This window comes from Poeciliopsis prolifica, unplaced genomic scaffold (genome assembly GCF_027474105.1).
Source record: "Poeciliopsis prolifica strain line A6 unplaced genomic scaffold, Auburn_PproV2 SCAFFOLD021, whole genome shotgun sequence".
Lineage (NCBI taxonomy): Eukaryota > Metazoa > Chordata > Actinopteri > Cyprinodontiformes > Poeciliidae > Poeciliopsis > Poeciliopsis prolifica.
In genome coordinates, this window is record NW_026562396.1 from 419,459 (window position 1) to 439,501 (window position 20,043).

The 20,043-nt window shown below is 40.6% G+C and overlaps 1 protein-coding gene across 1 annotated transcript in view; it reads left to right on the forward strand.

Moving 5' to 3' along the window:
- The first annotated feature begins 2,456 nt into the window (after window positions 1-2,456).
- The window catches only part of fam189a1 (family with sequence similarity 189 member A1), an 81,990-nt gene continuing 64,403 nt past the window's right edge, over window positions 2,457-20,043 (forward strand). Inside the window, exon 1 of the mRNA XM_055045162.1 lies at window positions 2,457-2,837. Within this exon, the coding sequence (XP_054901137.1) occupies window positions 2,712-2,837 (126 nt within the window). The 5' untranslated portion in view covers window positions 2,457-2,711. The remainder of the gene's footprint in view (window positions 2,838-20,043) is intronic.

Sequence of the window (20,043 nt, forward strand, 5' to 3'; positions counted from 1 at the left end):
GGTAGTAACCTTTTGCTCTTACATTCAGGAGTACTTTTACCAAACTGTCCTTTTTACTTGAGTAATATTGTTAACTATACCTACTCTAACTAGAGCAAGATTTCTGGATAACTATTAGTAAAGAAAGACCAAAAATAAATTTTTCCCTTTTTTTTTTTTTTTACCAGAAATATGACACACGCTTTCAGTTTATGTAAAAGTGAGACTTCTTGTTAGTACACAGGCTTTGTTGTCCTGATGTCATTTTCCAGCTGCTGTGCCATTTGTATGCAGTGAACCAGGGGTCTGGAACTGCATTCCTGAAGGGCCAGAGTCCTGCAACTTGTTGTCTCTTCACTTCTGCACACCTGGCTCCAATATGAACTCATTAGCTGAGCTCTGCTGACCTTGACTGCGTGATAGTGAGGCAGTTTCTTCTGTAATTCAAGTGTAGGTCAACAGGCACATCTAACATTTGCAGGACTCTGGCTCTAAAAGAATGAAGTTTGAAACTGCTGCAGTAAATATATTATCAGTGAAAATACATGATCCTGTTCTAACATACACATGTTGCACTGTAAGTATTAATCTAAAAGCTTAAAATCGACCAAATCTGATTTGAAAGTGTTTCTTCTCCCTCAATGTTATTTGTAGTATATTAAGTATTATTTTAGTCAAAAAATTGCATGTAAATTTCTCATTTAAAATATAAAATCAGATTTTATTATCAGTCATTCTCCACTTGAGTAGTTTTTTGATAATTTGTTTTTTATTCGCACTTGAATACGTTCTCTGAAACCTACTTTTTACTTTTACTTGAGTAAACGTGAAGATTTAACATCTGCTTATGTTAAATCATCTGCTGGTGATTAAATAATAAGAATAAACTCAATCCACTTCCATGTCGGAAGTTGCTCTCACTGTTGCTTTTCACTCATTTAAAAGAAATCTTGATTGTCACGACAACAGAGCCAGAGAAGAAGCGTTTGGACCAGAGTGCTGCAGCAGGACCAGAGTGCTGCAGCAGGACCAGAGTGCTGCAGCAGGACCAGAGTGCTGCAGCAGGACGATGATGCAGAGTCTTCTCAGGTAGGGAGAGAAACACACATGTTGCAGTGAGAAACCTGGCAGGTATCCAGACAGGTTTTTTTTTTTTTTTAAACAGATATTTCACAACCCCTTTCATTCACACTCACACACTTTTTGCCTGCGTTAAAGCAGGAATTACACCCTTATACTTTTCCATCAAGCAATTAGCAGTGACTGGTGAGTGGATGCTGCTAAGGCTGTGAGCCATTACTTAAAACTTGTTTCACTCAGACACATGCTAATTGCTGAGACGCACCACGACACTCGCAATGCATGCCCTGCAGGATCCTCACAACATTTTATCATTTACCACAATTCAAAATCTATATTTTTAGTCTAGCTCGGTTGATCTCCATCATTCTCTTGGAGCAAATAGTGCGTTTGTTGTCACCTGTCTCGGCATGAGACAGCTAATAGTCCCCACTCTTTTTAATCTGTATGTTGGACAAAGCTTTCCAGTGTCTTAATGGCATGGAGCACCAACTTTATTCCCTCCCTCAGTGCCCCCTCCCCACCATACTTCCAACTGGGCAACTATTCCCTGAAAGGGGCTGCATTTAATGTAATTGACTGGGTTTGGTGCAGAACAGCTTTTAAGTGAAAAGCTGAGATTTGCTTCACAGTTTGAACTGATTGGCGTTAATCTATCACCATTCCGGATTTCAAAAGGACAAAAATCCGCGTTAAAATACACACATTTAAAATAATAAGATTTTTTATTTTATTTTTTTTTTATTTCTTAATATTTCTATCCCTCCACCACATGCCCTCCAGTACCACCAGTCATTGTTTTTTTTTTCCCCTCCGGATGCTCTGTCTCCTCCTTCCCTGTCGTAGTAAAACAGTCCGCGCAGCGCAGAACCGCTCGCCGCCATGCAGACGCGCACAGTGGCTCGTATCCAACGCGCAGTGATCACCTTCTGTCCTGACTGCTGCTGCTGCTGCTGACACCGCGGCTCCTTCAGACCCGCAACCTACTGGAAGAGGAAAACAAAATTTTCAGATGCCTCTTTTTCCTTTTCTCTTTTTTCTTCAATGAACGGCCGAGGACTCTGAGTTTATGCGATGAATTTATCACGCGTCTTCTCCCCTCGCTCGTAAGTTAAAGCGAGCGTGACAATGGTGCACCGCCGGGCGATAGCAGCATGACGCGCTGTCGGATTTCCTTTCTGGACTTTTGTGGAATGGGTTCTTTGCCAGAGCAGTCAAAAAGGGCTTCAGTTGCTTTATTATTTTTTCTTTTAAATAAATATCCATAGTTTCTGCCTGTGTGATGCTGAACCCCCGGTGCCTCATCCAGTCCACGTCTTCCCCTCCTGTCAGCCGCTGCGCATCTCTAATTGGAGCGACACCGAAGCGGCTTTAATTGATGGAGAACCATCCACAGTGAGCCGGTCTGCCGCACGACGCTTCCAGTCTTATTGGATGCTATTGTCTTTATTCACCTCGCCTACGGTGCGTCTTACCCCGGTTTTAGGAACCCCCCTCTCTCTCGCTTTTTATTTTTTTTTTTTGGAAACAATGCCGGTGAACGCGCTGCCCCGAGGCGCCAGCAGCGGCATCAGCGGCCCGGGTCTCTCAGTCCGGCGTCGTTGTCCCGCAGCCTGTCCCGGCTGAGGGAGTACCGCACACGGACGAGGATCATGCTGGCCCTCGGAGTCTCTCAGATGGTCCTGGGGAGCCTCATCCTGGCAGTCAGCTTCGCGGCTCTGGCGCTCACTACGTCACCCAGAGTGCGCCACTCGTGTCCCTTCTGGGCAGGTTTTTCTGTGAGTACTAAAAAAGCCCCCGCATCCTGACTCAAGTCCTCATGGGGACCCGGTATAGATCATGCCATGAGAATCACACCGGAAGTAGCAATATTTAAGCATTAACTGGGCCGGCAGTGTTATTCTTAAGAAAGAGGAGTTTGCGTTCAGAATGATTAAAGGCAGCGACTGCGGAGAGATTATTAGACACGCAGGCAATGAGAGGAAAGGATGCATTAATCCTGCTGTGTTTCTTGTATTTCTGTTTTTTGGTTCCTGTAAATATTTTTGACCAACATATCCTTTATTTTCTGCCAGAGAGCGGCTTGGAGCAGGACTGGTCCATTAATTATAGAGGCAGTCGGGCATGAGTGCAGGGGTGAGGGGAGAGGTCTGTGCCACAAGGGCCATCTGTGTGTGAGTGTGTGTTTGAGAATGAAGGAAAGCAATGCCTCTTTGTCTTAGTGTATGTGTGGGTGGGTATAGTTACAGGGGAACGGTGTGTAATCACAGGGGTCAGGGTTCAAAGGTCAGCGGACGTTCTCCTTCAGTGCTTGGATGTGATTGGCTAAAGTCCTGTGCATAGGGTGTTTAAGATCTGTCAGCTTGTTGCGCTTCTTTAGGCACTAAAATCTGATGCATTCTGACATTCAGGGGTTCTGCAACTAATGGGGTCTGAAATACCAAGTTTTTTGTTGTTGTTTTTTTTAAGCCACTTAAATAACAGAATGTTATCCAGAATTGCCATCTAAAGATAAAAGTATGCAGTTACACGACAAAAAAGTATCAGACCAAGCCTAATCGAACATTTCACTGAATCCAGACATCATTGCAACCATCTACTTTGGTCTTGAACAACAGATATGTGCCTCTTTTGACCATGAACCACTTTTCCAAATTGTTTTTTTTTTTTTTTTTGGTCCTTGCAGCTGACAGGAAAGTGGAAACATGGAGGATAAATTTGACAACTGAAAGAGTTAGACCTAGAAAGCTGGAGATGAACAGGATCTATAAAGTCAACTTTAAAGAATGGGAAAAATTCCATGCACGACCTGAGAGATGCACATTTCCTCACCTCATCTTCTAACAATCAAGATAACAAGAAAATGAAGGGTGTTCATGTTGGGACTGCACAAAATGAAGCAAACTGAAGTGTTGGTTCAGATTGAACAATGTGGCTAAAAAAAGCTTTTAAGTTGTTCATTCAATGAAAAGGAAGGAATTATTTTTATGAAACAGCTATAGAATGAACAAATTACTTACAATGTGCCAAACACGTTTTGATTCTGAGTCAGATGCATGAAACTTAACAAATTGTAAACCAATTCAGAAAATGAAATATTTTGCATGAGTCACTCCTTTCAGAGTGGTGCAGGATGCATGTTTGAGAAAAATAAAACAGTGCTGTTGAACAGAGCTGCACAGTCAAGTGCTGAAAAAAACAAAACAACCAAATAGCCCATTAGCAGCAATAATCATAAGCCACGGTGGTGGCAGCATCCAGTTACTGTGACCAGCTCCCCGTCTGGTGACTGGGGGAGAGAAATCTCCCCCAAATTACACATCAAAACTGCAAACTACTGAGAGCCTAATAATTTCCTAATTATCAGGGACCTGGTGTGAATTTACTTTTGCTTTAATGCAAAAGTAAAAATCAAAACATCTTAATCAGCTGAAATTAAAAAGTCTCTGCTTCTCTGTTTAGATATTCTACCAGAATAAAACCAATCTCATGTTGTGTTGGACTAGTAATCTCTGGAGATAACCTGTTTCTACTTTTAGAGGACCTTATTTCATTTCACAGTGTGAGCAAATGTGTCCCAGAATGCGTGAAATTAAAAAGAAGGCAATTTACCTGGATACCTGGATTACCCGTTACCATTGATAAATCTAGTTACGGGTTTTATTTAGGTTGGATCTCCATGTGAAGCAGCACAATGACAAATATTTGTGGGTTGACTGAGTGAATGCGGTTCGTGAGACCGTTAAAGCTGAACCTTGCACCTTCTGCTATGATGATGAACTGCGCTGGTAAGAGTGGTGGCAACAAATGCGTAACTTATGCATAAAGCACGTTTGTGTGCGTGTGTGTTTGCAGACACGGTGGGACGTCATTAAGGATCTCTGTGAGGACGGGCGTTGTGGGATTTCATCACAGTCGCAGCGAGCGAAAGCGTAATCTTTACCTCCTACACAGAGCAGTGACTGCTGAGCTCAGCGTGGCCGTTCTCTTCCTCCTCCACCAAACACTCGCTCACACTTGCACGCATTTAGAAACACGAACACACAGTTTCTGCCCGTGCAGTTTGTACATCAGCGGATCTGCCTCCCAGATCCCGATTTTTAACATTGAAGATAAAAAAAAAACAAAACATTTTCCCCACACCTTTGATGTTCAGCGTCTTTTCTTGGAGAGCATTATATCACACTCAATACTCGTACAATTTTAAACGCCGCTAATCCTACAAATATCTTCCTCTTTCTATCAGCCAGCTAAATCCTCAAAACATTTAGGAACGCCTCACGAATTACTATGGCTCCTTATGTCTTTGTGATTTGGGTGAGGAAGAGGTGAGGCAGGACTGGAACAATGGACGGTGCTAAAAGCTGGAGGCTGCACAGGGCTTGCTCAGCTGCAGCTTTACCTGTTGGCTCAGAGTCCTGCTGCGTTGCCAGGTTTTGTTCAGTGTTGGATGCCAGTGTTACTGAGCGGGCCAAAAGGCCTCTGCAGCTGTCAGTAGCTGAAATGCACACGAAATCGCACGTTGTCTTCCAATGTAACAATGCTCACAGGCACCCTACTTCTTTGTATGCTAGAAGATGTTACAGCAGATATCTTTTACAGTGCAGAGTTATTCATTCTCAGATAATTCTATGTCTCTTCCCTCATTGCCTTAAGCAGGATTTTCTCCTTTATTTATACTCCAAATCCACCCAGGTTGTTTGAAAGAAGAAATTGTTTGTCTGTGTTTCTTTATGTGCACCGTTCTATCAGTGCAGCACATTAAATACTCAAATCTACACACTGGGCTTCAGCACAAGCATCTTTAGACGGTATTGTCGATATTACTTCTGTGGAAGCTTTTCTCTGCTCCGTTTCCAACATCGACCGTCAGCAAATTCTGCACTAATCTTCTCGCGCATGTGAACTTCTGTGTGTATTTTAAAAAATGGTGTACAGGGACTTATTATGTTATTGGCAAAGACCCATTTTGGAGTAAATTTGGCAGCATGAAAGCCATTAGCTGTTAGTCAACTATGTCTTTGTTTCCTGATGGTTGTTGGATGGAGAAGAAATCCTGTTGCGATTCATCGTATTGGAAGTTTAATGAAGCTTTGCTTTGTGCAGTGCTATTAAACAGCCTGGTTGAAGAGCACTTGGTTCCAAACAATCCCACTGGTGAACCTTATTTGTGCAAAAAGCTGCAGGTAGAAAAAGCAGTTAAATGGATTTGAATGTTTGTTGACTATTTAAAAAAAAAAAAACATGACATTGCTCCCTCAATGTATTTGCTCACCCATCCAAACCATTGACTTCAGGTCTTCCAATCACATTTTTGGTAGCGAATAGCATAAAATCCATCTGTTGCTGGTATCATAACAATGTAGAAGCAATTAGATCTTGTGTACAGTCTTCCTGGAAGAGTTGAAAACATTACATCTGAAAACATCATATTAAATACAACAGCTGCGTGAAGACTTTTTGTAGTACAGCGTATTTGTAAAATCTTTTTGGCATTGCAATTTCTGGATTTCTGCCGGTAAGGCTGGTACTTTCAAAGCCGTCTTTGTCTCCCACCCATGCCACCTTGACATTTCTTGTCAGGATGTGTGATTTAGCTTCACAACACAAATGAAATGCATGAAGTAACGTCTGAAATACTGAAAAGATGAAAAAAAAATGTTCTAGATGCAAGGCCAAAGGGACTATTCTTTCCATTATTTGTCCCTGGGAATGAATGATCACTGGCAAATGAAAAGGATGAGCTCAGAGCCCTGACAAGGCAGAGCAGAGATGTTGAGAATTTATACATGTCACCAAAACACAGCTGCAGGAAAATGTTCCAAACTCTGATTCCTTTCTTTCTTTCCAGCTCTGACTAATAAAGGAGGTCTTTCGTTCATCTTTAGTTCAGGTGGAGTAATAATTCTACTGAGAAGAAGCATTCCTCTACGTGAGACAGTAGCATGTTAGCTGTGAGTTATTCAATGTAATACAGGTAATGTATTAAGTCACAAATAAGTGTAATTATTTACAAATTTGCACTTTTTGCTAAAGTTAGATGTTTTATTGCCGTTACATTATTTATTCACATCTTTCCTATTCAATCTTAATTATTCTCTTTGGAAGCCCTGTAAATGAAAATGGTGGAACAGTGTTTAAAGCAGAAAATGCTGAAAAATATGTTGTCAAAATACATTATCAATGGATTTGCATTGCTTTCTCACTGCAGGCTTAAAACACTATTCATATTTTTGATGAGATCCATTTTGTTGTGTGTTTCACATAGCAACTGCAATGCGACCGTAACCATGTGTGTTACTTTTTAAATTGTTGCCAACAAAATTATAATTAACTTTGCTGTTTGGTGCCTGCTGAGACATTTCTAAATGCTGTAAGAATAAGACTTTGACTTTCATAACTGTAGTGACGGGAAGTAGCAGCTGAAACATCAGCAGCTCCAAATAGCATTTTATTTCATTCTTTTCACTGCTGCCTGTCTGAAAGTGGTCTAAAACAAATCAGAACTTGGTCACGTGTTGGGCATGAATCTTTTTTTTTTTTTTAAACATGACCTAGTACTTTGCCTGGTTCAAGCACAACAATCATTAATCCAACAGATTTTCACCACTGAAACAGGATCATGAACAGGCTGGATTTGGCATCAATCCAAGATCCAACATACAACTTTCAAGGTAAAAGGGAGCTAGCATTAACTTTTTAAATTCTCTCTTTGCACTCTGCTGTCAAAACCAACAGAATACTTTCATTCACAAATTCTATCTTTTTTTTCTACCTAGTTTTTTAAAGAAGGGGAAAAAAAGGAATATTCCCAGAGTAAATGAGTGCAGTTGTACTCAAATTATTAAATTATTTTTGGACAAAAATGTGCTTAATACACTGTCCTTCTGGTCACATTTCAGGGAAAATGTGACCTGCAGGTTTAGTTTTGGCTGCAAAAAGAAACACCATATATGGCTGAGCCATTGGTTTTCCAGCAAGCTGGTGTGAATTATCATTAATTAACTGACTTATTAGGCCCATGCAGTTTCCTGGCAACAGGTCTTAAGTCTAAGCACACTGACACAACGGTCGCACTCACACATAAGTGCAATCCACAGCATGGATTTGGAGAGTTGTCATGATTTCTGATGCAAAAGCTCTCCGTCTGTTTCATGTTGTGAATCGGGACGTGTTTGTCAGGGAAGTTGACATAATATTTTTTAAAAGTGCTGCGCCTGTGGAGCCGCTCATGATTCAGAACATCAAAGCAGACAGATGAAAGAAGTGTTAGCGTCGCGTTCAGTCACTGCCTCTAGACGGAGTCGGAGCAGTTCCACCCCGGTGTCAAGTTGGTGCGAAACCTTATCGAGTGACTTTCCAATCAAACTCCTAATTTGTAGAGCATGAATACCTAGATGACATCCCTGTGCTCTATCTTAGCTGAGAAAAATCTGTACATATGGACCTGAGAGAAACATTTTTCATCTCAAAGTGCCACAATAGTTCTTAATCCCATTTAAAGACTTAAATATGAGTTTAAATGCCTACAACGGTTTAAATCATATGCTTCAGATTTGGAACCAGCAGTAAAGAAATAGCTGTTGGACACAGGAGGGATGATAAAAGAGCAGACAGGTTAATCTTGGCAATAAAAGTTTCTTTCAACAGGTTGTTGACACACAGAGCTTCAATTGTGCAACTTCACATCTGTCAGGACAGAAAATAGCTGGTTGTCATGTTTATAAAGAGCATACAGTATAAGTACCCTGTCATAACCTTGAAACCTGTTATTAATAGGAAGACCTACTCGGTCTGCATGCAATCCGAAGCCGGGGCAGTTCAATACACACAAATGTAACCTTTTATGAATTTGGGTCTTATTGCTCCGAAACATAAAAGTCATGATTTGATTATAAACTGTCAAGCTCTAGATCACTTATACTCAAACTACCACCTTCTACTTACTGACCACAGTAAATCGAATTAATTATTAGAAAAGTTAAGATTCAGCAGACACAGCCGTGTTGACTGATGTTTCCTGAATCTGTGACAGTCATAAACATGTTTTGCAGTAGATTGATTTGAACACTGATTTGCATTTTAATCCAAGTGGAGATGTTTCTTCTTTAAAAGTCTCTGCAAACCATACAAATTATGTAAAACCCTGGGATTCTTATTTCTGAAAATAAAAAAAGATGTTACATTTATCTTAGCAACATGTCACTATGCACACATTTCAAATTGACCACTCATTAATTTATACTCATTGATTTTCTTGTCATCTTGATCAGAAATCAACTAACCTGCATCCAGAGTATGAATGGTAATCAAATTGTCAACCCACCAGTCCTGTGATGTGTCACACGTCTAAAACGTGACGTTTCAGGTTGATTGGCTGACAATTGCATTTGAAAACATTTCAGTGCAGCAGTCAAAAACAAAAACACAGCATCCTCTTAGTCGCAGGTATCCATAACATGTGTACATAAAGCTGAAGATAATAAATTTTGTTATCAGTGGGACGGTAATAAGCTGGAACAAATAGTGGTGTAGGAGCTGAGAATGTGTCTGGGTAATGAATCCACTGCCTATATATGCCTGTATGTCTACAGCAGGCTGCATTAGCCTGCAGCTGCCAAAGATCTGCTTGGTGTCAAGATCACCTGGTTTTGTCCCAAACCACAAGTTCAAATGTTTGTCTGAAAACCATTTCACTCCCAGACAAGACCATTGCTCTGAAAGTCGTTGTAGGTCAAGCAGATTCTGTAAAACGTGTACTTGTTTGAAGCAAGGCAGTCATCATGTAATTTCCACGCACTGGTATAAAATATTCCACCTGCCCTCCCTCACTAATTCTGAGCTTATACACTAACGCTGGGGTATGTAACTTTTATAAAAAAAGATGTTTTTTTTCTACGTATTTGTTAAAAGAGTAAATTATGTCATGTGAGCATAGCATGAGACAGATGATCTGTGAAAAAGACAAGCTCTCCTGCCTTCTACCAGGCAGGACTCCGATATGCAGAAATACACAACTTGGTCAGAAAAAGACAGTCAGAACCGGGAGGACTCTCTTAATGCTGTCAATCATTCTTCTGTACATGCTGCCCACACCCTCCCCCATTGCTCTCTGCCATGCTATATCTAGTTTTCCACTAGAATTCTCAGCCTTTTTATCATGGCCACATAAACAGTTTTCCTGTAACAATATGTTCTTTCTCCACCAGGAGCATACACAAGCATTATTGACAGCACCTTCCTCTGTTGATTGGTTATATCTGATCAAGCCAAGCAGGGTATTTCTGCAGAAGGCAATAGAAGCACTGGCCCGTACTATGGCATCACGACACAGTGACAGTTAAAACTAACATGTAAAAAAAAAATTCTATATAAAAGTCACATACCGCCATTTGGAAATGTCTACATTACATCAGTTGAAATGTAATTATCGTGTTTTACTTTTGAACCTTCACGCACTACATTGGAACTCCCAGTAATCAAGCTGATAAAAAATATATAATAACTCTTTAGGCTTTGAGCTATTTTTGAAAATCTAATTTAAACAGACGTAATTAAATTTTCTCAGTAAGCGCTGCACAAGCTGAGGTGAAACCAAACTATCATAAAGCTCTCAGGGTTTGACTCGCAAACCTTTACCCTTTTATTCATATCAACAATTTAAATATGAGAGCATTACTGGGAATTGGGAGAATTTCAAACACTCATTTTTAGAGGAGAGTCAGATTTGATCGTTTTTACTCTTTGTTCCCTGTTGGACAGCAGTTTCTTTATTTTTTTATTGTATCTCAGTCAGATCTTTACATTACCTGGCTGGATCACAAGGTTTGTCCAGCAGAGCAGGAAAAGGAATCATTATAAGGCTTGACATAAAGCCCCCTCCCCCCTTTGTTGCTTGGATGTTGCCATTTATTTCCAGCTGTCAATGGAGGAACGTGGTTCCTCGCCTGCTGTACTCATCTTGTCAGCCCAGATTAAATGGGGAGTGTGGTCAGCAGAGACCGCTCTGGGACCCGGCTGGTCCGCCCTGTCTTAAATCTCATCCCGATCAGCTAATAGCCGCCATCAGTTATGCGTCTCTTGTTTACTTCCATATTTCCTTTGCTCGAGCTGATTGTGGTTTCTCTCTCTCTCTCTCCGTGACTTTCCTCTTGTGTATAAAGTTGAGGTTGAAGGGGCGGTGATGTCATGTAGTTTTCAGCACTCTGGCCATCCTGAGGTGTTGCAGAGCTGCTGTAATTCACTCCCCTTCTGGACCTTTCTGTAATAAGTAAGGAGGCACTCAGCCTGCTGCTGCTGATTACTCTGAGGACCCTCCAGTGCATCCTGCCCCCACTCCACTGCCACCAGTCAGCACCATGATGGGGAAAGGAACAGGGCATCCTAGCTGCCTTTTCACACACACACACCCCACATACACCCCCCACACACACACACACACACACACACACACACACACACACACACACACACACACACACACCACACACACACACACACACAACGGGCTATTACATTTCAAGGTGTCAACTTAATTTCATTGCCTTTGTGCCAGGTCACTGCTGCTAGGCATTCGGATGATTCAAGGCTCTGGGTTTTATTACGTTTATTTTTATGTATTTCCTCACCTATTGTTCTTTGCTTGCATGCTTTTTTTTATTTTGTTAGATGCTGTCTCTCCGCATGCTGTAATTAACACAGCAAGGAAGCAGCGCGGCTCAGTACCTTATCAGGCAGAACATTTCCTACTGAACCAAACAGAAATGTGAAACGCCTGGACTTTTTCCGACAACATTGACAGCAATCACCTTGGCTTTTGTTGCGCAATATGAATGACATTTTCCAGCAAACAAAGCCCGTATTACACAGTACACGGCGGTGAGAGTCTGATGCGGAGTGAGCCTGATTGTAGAGGCTAAGAGGATGGGAGGATAAGCACTTCTCTGAAATTACTTCGAGCTGCATCAGTCCAGCTTTACATTGTTGCAGTTGACAACGAGATGCTCGGTGAAGTGTTTAAACCCCAACATGCGAAGCGGCATAAATGAATTATTTCACTACAGAATATTCAGATTTTAATAATTCACTTTGCTTTTAGCAACTAATGAATATCCTCAGTTCTTTAAAAGGGCAAATTTGAGAAGCAGGAATTTTCTCTCATGAATTTGCGTGAAAAATAAATATGAATATGGCATGATCCCATCTCTAAATGAAATTCATAATATCCATTGTTTTACAAAAGATTAAATTTTTAGTCAAATTCTGTGCCCTCAAAATATTATCATTCCCTAAAGTTATCATGTCTGCTTTTGCCTAACTTAATACATTTAAAGTAGGTTATTTGAAAGGATATTTAACTAATACGACCTGCATCAGTACTTTGCACATTGATGTGTTTCTGCAAACACATCAATGGAAATAGTATTTTGTATTCAAAGACCACCGAATGCAAGCACTTAAAAACAGGTGCCATTATGCACCATTTTGATCTTTGAAGTGTGAAAGTAGCTGATGTGTGATGAAAGATGCAGGTTTTCGGTTTTTCTGGCCGCTACGAGACCTGACACTGTTGGCTGCAGATGTGGCTGCGAAGACAAAGAGGAAGATGGGGGTCATGCGTTGGGGTAGACGGCTCCATGTTTTGAATGCATGATCCGTTTTTTATGTGCACGCATGGCAGATTTTCTTTCGCATAAATCCTCCTCTTTTTCTCCTTTGGATCCATTGTTCTCTGGTGTTAGTCTGACCCAGAGATGTGTCAGACAGAATGCTTCATGCTGCATCTCTTTGCAAGCAGCTTCAACCACGCCGTGAGCGTGTCTGCATGCAGACTGTTTAATAGAAAAGGCCAACAAGGTTGAAGTGAGCGCAGAGAAAACGAAGAGGCAACACACAACAACCAGAAGCAAGCCTGTAGGAATTCCTGTGTTGTTTTTACGATGCATTAGGAGATGATAGAAACAATGAAAAAAGAGGATGGAAATATTCAACACCCGTGTGCATTTATTCTATCAACCCATTCAAGAAAAACCTAACAGGATTTCACAGCTCTGTATAGGAAGATCACCATCTTTTATTTGTGCTGAAGGGAGATTTTCAGTCCTCTGTGAAGACGCAGACATCTGTTTGTTCCCTCTGACTGTAACCCGAGCAAAGTTGTTTAAAGAGGTTTATCTTTAATAAAGAGCTTGCTGTAGCATGTTGTAACAGGTCGTCATCAGTGTTAAGGTCTGATAGCAGACATCAGACAGGCATATGGGGCTTTTGTTGATGCGTTTGACTTCTATCTGTTACCTTTAGTTGAGCTTTAACTCCTTCCTGGCGCAACAAAGCTGACTGAGGACCATCCCTGTTGCTTTTTGTGGCTGATCAATGGAAAAGCCCGCTGACTGGGGCCTCTCTTTGTTCTATGATTAGCAACCAGGATTGTGCGGGTTGGTGCATTTGTGAGGGTATAAATGTGGGAGGGGGAGTCACAGGTGTGTGGATGGGTGTCGCTTTTTATTCATGTGACTGTTGGGCCTCAGGATTAAAGTTTCATCACAGCTGATCAAAGTGGTTTTCTGTTGATCTGGGAAGACAGACGCTTCAATTTATCAGAAAGAGACAATAAAATATTTCTTTACCTTTCTTCTGATTTGGGACTTTAAAAATAAATTAGGGAGCTTAAATCAACCTGGCCTAAAACCTAAAAACATGAACCAAACTAAACATTTGTTTTGTAGTTGTCAGTTTAGCAAGTAAACTACTAAACCAATTTCTTTTGCACAGATCATTTTAATATTTATCTAAACTGTAACTTAATTTTTTTTTACGTTATCACAAGTGAAACCTGTGGATTGCAGACATGAACCTTTCAAATTAATTGCCCAGGTTCAAAGGTCAAACCTGTAACAGTAGGTAATGGCTTATAAAAGGTCATCAGGTCAGAGGGAGCTCGAATATTCGGTAGATATTCGGTTATCTACCGAATATTCAGTAGATAACACACACTATGGGGGAATTTTTCTGTCATGATCCAAGAGAACACATTTTCAGTCTGAAAGCAGAATGTCATGTCTATTGTCTCAAAACTTTGAATACTTTTGCTTTCATTTTTATTTTGAAAGCAAGATTTCATGTCTTCCTTCTCAAAACTTGTCATTTGTGTACTCAAAACTTGTGTGCCTGTGTAGCTACTATTAATTGTAGCAACTTGTGCCACCTACTGGATGTAGGGAGTTGGTTGGGTGAACAAACTCCTGCCTAAGATCAGAAGGCTGTTGGCGATCAGTAGCACACTGATGTTGGATGTTTAGTGTACTATGGAGTAGAAAGCTGACAGCACAGGTTGCTACAATCAGCAGTAGCCACACAGGCACACCCACTAAATGGAAACAAACGCATCCAATACAACACTTTCATTCTATTGGCTGAGAGGTTGCCAGGTGATGGTGCCAAAAGGCGTTCCAAAAGTAAGCAGAGTGTCCGAGCAGAAACTAAATCTGAGAGTGAGGAGACGTTTTACAAGTTTTGAGAAGAAATATATGCTATCAAAATAAAAATGTAAGCAAAAGTCTTAAAAATTTTGAGAACAAAACATATGAAATCCTGCTTTCAGACTGAAAATTTGTGCTCTCGGTTTATGGCAGAAAAATTCCCCAATACACACACAGAGATACACACACACACAAAGAGAGAGAAACACATCATTCAGCATCTGACACTGATCAGATTTGTCACCCGACGCATAATGTAGTCACCGCGACCTCCCAGTGGAGTCCAGCAGCATCATCTTAAAGCGATTCTTCATGTTAATAACCTGAGTGATGTATTTCCTTGAGGTTCTCTGCTCTTCGGTTGTTTCATCTGTACAGATGGAGCGAGCTGAACCAAGACAGACCAATGAGTTAATCACTGGATGTTTAGTCTGAGAGTCAGTTTGAGTTAAACCAGTAAAGTTGATTGAGAAAGGGGTCAAATTTACATACCTCGAGTGAAAGCTTTACAGAAAAGATATGTGGGGGAAAATTGTTTTGTTTTCTGCATCTTTTAATGTCTGCTGGTTTTCTTCATTCTCAAAGCACATCTCAGATTTTTAGAGGAATCATTATTTTCGTAATAAATGCTAATGTATCTCAAACATTCCTGAGGGAAAGTGGCTTGTTATTTGCTGTTTTTCCTGCTAATTTGCTAGTTGATGTATTCCTTCTTTTTATTTCTGCTTTTTTTTTAAATTGGTCATTAAATAAGGAACAAAACCAATTAAATTTGTAGTAAAATCGAAAGTGAATGTATACAGACATTTATCCTGTGCTGCAGGGAATAGCTGGTATGTAGGTGTTTGCCCAGCTCGAAGCAGGCCAGCTGCCTCCCCGGGCCAGGATCTCCTCCCTCAGGTTGATATTTCAGCTCTCTCCTCCTCTGCAGCTCGGAGTGTTTCTCTTGGCATGGTTTCAGCTCAGTTTGCATGCCTCATCCCTCAGCTACACTCATAATATTCCTCTTTTTGATCTGACTTCCTAACAGTTTCAGTCCCTGGTGGTTATGTCTCTGTAGATGCTGTGGCTGTTGGAGTGTGAGCCCCTCTGAGATTGAATTTTTCAGTTGTTTTTTTTTGACGAGGGATGGTGAGGGTGTTCCTTTCTGACAAGCTTGAAGGGTGAAGCTCAGGATCTATTTCAAGCTGAAACGTTGCATTTAAAATCTTTTTTCATCTGTAACCAAAGTCTTTTCAGAATTTCTATCATTTTCTTGCCTCTATTTTTAAATGGGGCTTACATCGCTCCTTAAACCTATAGGAGCAAAGCATTTGTAGTTTAAGATCTGACTCCTCCTTCTGCTCAGAGTCTATCAATATCACAGCACTGCAGTGCGAAACCTAAAAATATGCTGCCTATGAGCTTTTTTTCTGTACAGTCCAACTGTGCTTAGTAAGCAAGGACCTGAGCCAGGAATCCCTCTGCATAAGAAAACCAAATCAGCTGTAAAGTAGCAATTTACAGCTGAAACAATTAGCTGACTGTTAGCAGTCAATAAGTTTATTTATTTATTATTGTTTCATTTTATAAGCAAAATCATGGAAACTTTAAATTTCTGTTTTATTTACAGTTTTACAAAATTGCACAACCAGGTTGAATTAATCATGAAGCACCTCCATTTGATCTTATGTGATCAGAATGTGTATTCTCTGTTATTTGCATAAAGCAGATTAGGGTTAAAGAAGAAGCCCGTGTAAGAGGGGGAAGGAGCTTGTAGCTCATGAAGATCAGAATGACAAGAGGATCATCACAGACAAAATCACAGAGCGGCTGCAGGAGAGTGAGCAAGAAGTACGAAAGCAACAGAACAACAAGAAGCTCACTGAAGAGCAACTTGTGATAGCGGAGCAAAGATTGAGAGAGAGGCGGGAATGCTTTTGGTGGAAGTGAGGTACAGCTGCAGCTCAGTGGAGTAATGAGTCTGACCACATCGCATGCTTCTGGGTTCCTCTCATGAGCTGGAACCGGGTGACACAAAACTCTGTTTTGACAAGCCTAGTTTATCTGGGTGTGGGTGTGTTTGTGTGTTTTAGTGTGTGGAGGGCCGCACGCTACATTCCTTTTTTTTGTTTCCAGGGTCCTGAAGGTGGTTTGTCTGGACAGGATAATAAGTGTGAAGCTTTGTCTTCATTCTGCACCATCTTTGCTATGACTCACTGTTTTTCAGTTCCCTCATATGCCCTCTCCATCCTGTTCACTGATGAAACTGAGATATTTCTTTAGTGGAGAAACACTCCATCCTACTGATGCGCATCCTCTTGCTGAACATTCACTCCATGAAGGTCTTGCACCATCCTCCGTTTCTTCATATTTGCTTTGAATGAGTCCTAATCATTTCTGACAGCAGTATGGAGGAATGTCTATGCAGTATTTCTGAAGGTTTTCTGTTTTTTTTTTTTTACACCTCACCATTTTCACAAGAAGGGTAATGGTTCCCAGAACCAGGGGTCTGTTGTCTACACACAGCAGATACGTTTTGACCAAAGAGATTTTTTTTCAGTGCTACCTGGCATTTCTCAGTGGGATTTTTGAAATTGTAAACTGCTGGTCACAAATCAGGATTGATCAGTTTGAAAATGGGGTGATTTCACTCACTGCAATTCTATATAGTAGCTAAAAATTGAACCTGACTGCCATGTTTATTTAAAACCTCACTGTTGTACAATAGCCCTTATATATTCCTCGTAAATCTATTAGTTCATGGGGTCAGACCTACTGAAGGTTAAACTTTGTAAGTTGTGGATAACACATTATGTAATGACTGTATTTTCTTTTAGAGCTTTCCATCCACAGAGAAGTGCTTGCGAATAAGTTGATCTGAACACATGAAAGGAGACTTTGTCCATTTGTGTGTGTGGCTAACACCCCCGGTGTCTTTGAACATCTGGACTCCTGAGACAGCAGCAGGGCTGTGAGCTTCAATCATGGACAGGCAGCGGCCCTTTTGAACTGCGATCAAAATGTCACACTGTCAGGAGGAGCCAGAGCACCATGTACTCAATAAGACACGACCTGATGTAATTATTTGAAGCCATGATGATGAAAGTAGCCTCTACCCCAGTTTTGAGTGATGACTTATGTTTTCCACAAATGGTGGGTCTTGTTTTATGGCATTAGCCGGGAGACAGATTCAATTGTGTGACAGATAAATGTTTTATCACCTTTTTTCTTTCTTCAGCCAACCTTCGCTTAAAGCCCACCTGATCGAAACAGTTTTTATCCTTCCCATCTCACATCTGTTACCTGATCCATGAGACAATGTATTACTATTCAGAGTTTTAGTCTAACCAGTGTTACTACAGCCCACTATATAAGCCGATTAATGCAGTGTTGTAGTATTTGCACAGTGTTCACCAACAAGCTTTTGGGAAAATTAACAGAATCCACCATCCCAAAATGACACTGAGAGTAAAAGTCTTTCATAGCTTGTAGTCGCAGTAACAAGTATGAATCTCACTACTTTTATGTGGCAAGTTAGAGGCCAGTTTGATGCATCTTGTGCTCGTAAGAAACTTTCTCCTAGAAACAGGGAGGACTTGGTAGGCAACAGAAGAATCAAGAAACTTTTGGTGATAATGGAAGAAAGGCAAATCCTGTTTTCTTTCAATTAGGTTTTTTGTGTTGTTTTGTGGTGGATTTTCTCACCTCACCATCACGTCCACATGAATTAAATGTCATCATCAGAGGTTGTTGTGGCTCTGTGTCAATTTTCACAAGCCCAATTATAATTTATTGTAATTCATAAAGCAGTTTATTTTGAACTACAAGCACTTTTTTCAAGAGCAGGAAAACTATTGCAGATTTAAAGAGAAGGCCAAAAAAGCTTTTTAAATTCGTCAAAATTTGCTAACTAACACAAACGATGCAAAAAAAAAAAATCGATAAGATACCTAGAAGATTTATTTTCCACCACGCTAATTTGATAAAGTGAAAACAAACATATTAAAAACTCCCTAAAAGAGTAAAAGGTAGTTCTTATATACAGTGACTGCAGTGGCAGCATATTAATTTGAGGCCTTTTTGCATATTTCATTGATTTTTCTCCTAGTTATTATCAGCTGGTGAGTCGGGACTGCAAACAAGCTTATGTTTTTTTTTTCAACCAATTAAAACAATAACATTGTCAGAATTTATTTTGGATCCACATGCTGAAATTTGCCTGATAAGTCATGTGAGTCCTTGGTGTGGTTTAAAGTGAAGCTCTCTGCTCTCATCATTGCTCCTCTGACATGAGGCAAGGAGACACCTGCTGCTCATGTGGACATGTTCCCCATTTGGGATTACAGTGATAATCCCTGTATTATTTGGCAATATGCTGCCTGCGTCCGGCCTGACCGCCATAGCGATATGATCAGAGTATGTTTGTCCTGCTCAGAGGTTGATTTGGCCGTCTGCGAACAGGTAAAGGTTTGTCTGTGTGGGGTGTTTGCGCAATAAGGCCAACGCAGAGATGATTTTTTTTTTTTAACCTTTCCTGTGTTTGACTTAATGCTCGAACGAAGACTCTGGGATGTTATGTTTGCCTGTGATTTGATCAACGGACAAAATTACCAGGGCCTCCCAAAAGGCCAATATTGTTATGTGGTAATGGGAGCGCTCTGCCACATGGGCAAAGCTTTCTAGCAAAGTAATCCACATTGATTTGTGGGGCCACTTTGATAAATTGAGGGAGTTTCAAGTTGCTGGTCCGTTGCGCAGTGCTCAATTCCCAGTGTGGAGCTGTGCTCTTCTGCTTTTTATGTGGTCGAGACCGCAGTATTATAAAACAATTTATCACCCTGTAGAAGAAAGATCGCCCAGTGATTAAACTTCATTTAACTGTCTAATCAAAAGTGAGAAGAAACTGTTAATTTTCTGTCAGATTTTTTAAATGAAAACCATCAATTGTGGTAGAGAAATCTTTGTAACTCATAAATGTGCTGCTTCTCATTTCTGCGTGCCTTCATGACACAAATGAATAATATAATTTGTCATTTTATGCAGAGTATTTCTATATGTTAAAGGTTTGTAATGAAATGAAGGGATGTGTTGCCTTGCTAATGCAGCTGTGACCCAGCGAATTATTCACTCCAAGTGAGTGATGAAGAGCAAAAAACAGTAGGTGCAACGCTGTGATGGCTGACATTTACCTGATGGATTCAGTAATATTCTTTCCCAGGTATTTTGTTGGCAACATTGGGATGGAAATTAGCTGGGGCAGAAATGTCCTTGAAAGTTAATCAGACAGCCGTGAAATTAAAAAAACGAGAGGCCAAACGGTGCACAACGGCTGGGAGCAAGCAGTAAAACTAAAGGCTGACTCCACATAAAAGAGCTGACCGTATCGCAAGCAAACACAAAAACATTCGTTCATACATTAATGAGGTAAAATGAAACCTGGAAGGGAGAAATAATCGTAACTTTTCTTGAAATTGCTGTAATAACAAGCTGGAATGTGGAGACACATTCCAGCTTAGTTTGGCAC